The sequence below is a fragment of the Cupressus sempervirens genome, chromosome 3, assembly GCF_028749045.1.
Source record: "Cupressus sempervirens isolate cs-2001-9-10 chromosome 3, ASM2874904v1, whole genome shotgun sequence".
Classification (NCBI taxonomy): Eukaryota; Viridiplantae; Streptophyta; class Pinopsida; order Cupressales; family Cupressaceae; genus Cupressus; species Cupressus sempervirens.
This window is the reverse complement of record NC_143120.1, coordinates 271,560,240-271,562,744: the sequence shown is the minus strand read 5'-3', so window position 1 is coordinate 271,562,744 and position 2,505 is coordinate 271,560,240. Positions and strand designations below refer to the sequence as shown.

Below are 2,505 nucleotides of genomic sequence, written 5' to 3'. Positions count from 1 at the left end.
TTTATATCAACAAATAATCTCTTATTACCTTATTCAAAAGAATCATAATTAGTGATCGCAGTCGACTAGAAACGGTAGACTGTAATGTTTCTCCCTTTTAAAACTAACAATCCTCCATAATTAAAATAAGTCAAGAGCTCAAAACATTTTAACATTTCCGTGGTAAACCGTTTCATCATTTTGTAGAGCGATTTTCGTGTGATTTTGATTGTGCTTCACGTCAACGATCGTTCATTAATTTATACATTAACCAGTGCGCTGTAAACGATATATGAACAATAAATATAAATCATAAGAGGCGCGATCTGATATTTTAATGCTGGCCGACATTACACAATAACTAAAATATGTCCTTTATTGACCAAAGATACTGTTCTAAATTACCTGCTCTAGGCAGGAATTCTGGAATGCTTTCCACCGCTCATAATATTTATATCTCATATCGAAGGCCTCCCAATAATTTGGAATGTTGTTCCCTCATAACTACCATTCTTGGTGTACGGTATCAAACATTACGTATACTAAATACTGTCCACCTTTACTCAAGAACTAGAGAAGATTGAATTATTACAACGACAAATAATATCCGAAACAAAGATATAGATACACCATTCAATTAGGCTTCCTACAGTTAGTTCGGACCTCTCCACTGCTACCAGTGAGAGGGCTTATGTTTCCCATACTCACCATGGCAGCTGCAAAATCAGTGAAGAATGTGCTTTGGCTGTTAGCGTAGGTAGTCACCTGAGAATCAGCGGACCCATTATTAAAAAGCTCCTGGTCGGAGTGGAGAAGGCCTTGCTGGTTTATCAGATTTGTGTAGTAGTCGATGTCAAAAGTTGTTGGAGTTTGTACATCTAAGGGCGATAAATTTTCATCTCCACCAGTGAAAGGGCAGTTAGCCTGCACGGAAGTGGCGAAAGTGCTGTTGATGTTGGTTTCGTTGTAGATGTGGGTTTTGAAACTGGTACACCGCGCTTGACCAATTGTATGAGCACCTGAAAATCGTTAAACACTCAAAACTCATGAAATCTAAATAGAATGTTGGCTAAGAAACTTGGATCTTACAACCAAAGTTAGGAATTACCTGAAAGGGCAATCATATCCTGTGTAGAGAGACCTTTGGCACTAAATCTTGAGATAAGATTGCTAAGACTTGATGTGGGTGGAGGCAGATCGTTGTTTGCACCGCTCAGATTCGCAGTTAAGGAGTCTCTTCTCCCCAGCAGTACTGTCCATGATTGTCCTCCCAACTGCAAGTTTCAAAGAACAGTTTTTCTCAGTAAATCTTCTTATACTCATATTACAATATTCCAATAGTTCATTAAGAAGAGTAATGCAATCAGATTTTCACAACTCATAAGAATTTGAAACATCAATATCTCACATCACACTTTATGATCTATTCATCTATTGTTATTCTTAGAATTTTTGGCAAGTATCGTGATGATGGATCCGAAACATTGATATTCAATAATCACTACACACTCAAATAGAGAAACTTATATTGTAGTTAAAAAGAGAAGAGTAATTACCGCGACCACAGAATCACGAGCAGCAAGGGCGAGAATGTCTGCACAAGACACAACGCCACTGCAGATTGATTCCACTTGAGATTTGATGGTATCGACCACATCGAATCCTCTAACAGAATTGTTGTTCGGACCAGCGGTTTTTTCTCCCGTTATGTTCACCGAGTCATCCAGCAGTATCGATCCATCGCAGCCCTGCAAAAGTAAATCATCATTTGAAAACAGTTTCGACTGAAGTTAAATAAAAGTGAGGGTGGCGATTAGAGCAGAAAACGATACGTTAACAAAGCAGTCGTGGAAGTGAAGACGGAGTAAAGAGGCGCCCATTCTTGATTCATTGGCGACTGCAGCTTGGACAGCAGCTTGGACAGTCGACGATACATTTGGACACGTACTATCGTAAAAGGTCGAATTGAGCTGCCCCTTCACTTCACTCAAACTTACCAAAATCCATGCAATACATGCAATAAGGCTACGTGCCGCCATAATTGCTTCTTTTGCAGCACAAGAAATATGCACCGCCCTAAATTAAATTCATCAGTCCACAGTGAAGTTCTTGTATAAGTTTTGGTCATTTATAGTCGCTAAGGAAGCTAATATGCCATTTGTGTTGAAATCGTCATTGAAAACGATTATATTAACGTGGGGCCTTCTGCCTCCTCCGCATTTGACTAATTTCTCAGGACGCGATACTGGATTCCAGATGTCGTGGCCCACACGTCCACAGCTGTCAATCAGTAGAATAATATTTGTATATTAACTTTCATTTCTAATAATTATAATGATAATCCCATCAGAGTTCTTCTTAGAAAGGCATAGACAGGTGTACAGGGCTCGTTATTTCCGTGTGTATGTACGCCAGCCAGACAAAAAAAATTGTTTGTCTGGTTGGACGTTTTGGCATGTTGTGCTAAATTTATGCCGCGTTAGTACTAAAAAAATGTTTGGAGATTTGCATAGATGTCCTGTAGAC

At 39.1% G+C, this 2,505-nt stretch overlaps 1 protein-coding gene across 1 annotated transcript; it reads right to left on the bottom strand.

The window, feature by feature from the left end:
- Positions 1-337: 337 nt before the first annotated feature.
- LOC149565966 (cationic peroxidase 1-like) lies at positions 338-2,106 on the bottom strand. Its single transcript, XM_089819430.1, has 4 exons — positions 1,812-2,106; positions 1,536-1,727; positions 1,088-1,253; positions 338-998 (listed from the first exon to the last, which is right to left on the bottom strand). The coding sequence occupies exons 1-4, from the start codon at positions 2,016-2,018 to the stop codon at positions 613-615; spliced, it is 951 nt and encodes a 316-aa protein (XP_089675556.1). The 5' UTR covers positions 2,019-2,106; the 3' UTR covers positions 338-612.
- Positions 2,107-2,505: the final 399 nt, after the last annotated feature.

Bases quoted from the DNA above. Each gene is read 5' to 3' on its own strand.
- LOC149565966 (XM_089819430.1), bottom strand. From the start codon at position 2,018: ATGGCGGCACGTAGCCTTATTGCATGTATTGCATGGATTTTGGTAAGT. The intron at 1,728-1,811 runs GTATCGTTTTCT...TTACTTTTGCAG, and splicing joins TCCACGACTGCTTTGTTAAC to GGCTGCGATGGATCGATACT. The intron at 1,254-1,535 runs GTAATTACTCTT...TGAAACTTGCAG, and splicing joins CTCGTGATTCTGTGGTCGCG to TTGGGAGGACAATCATGGAC.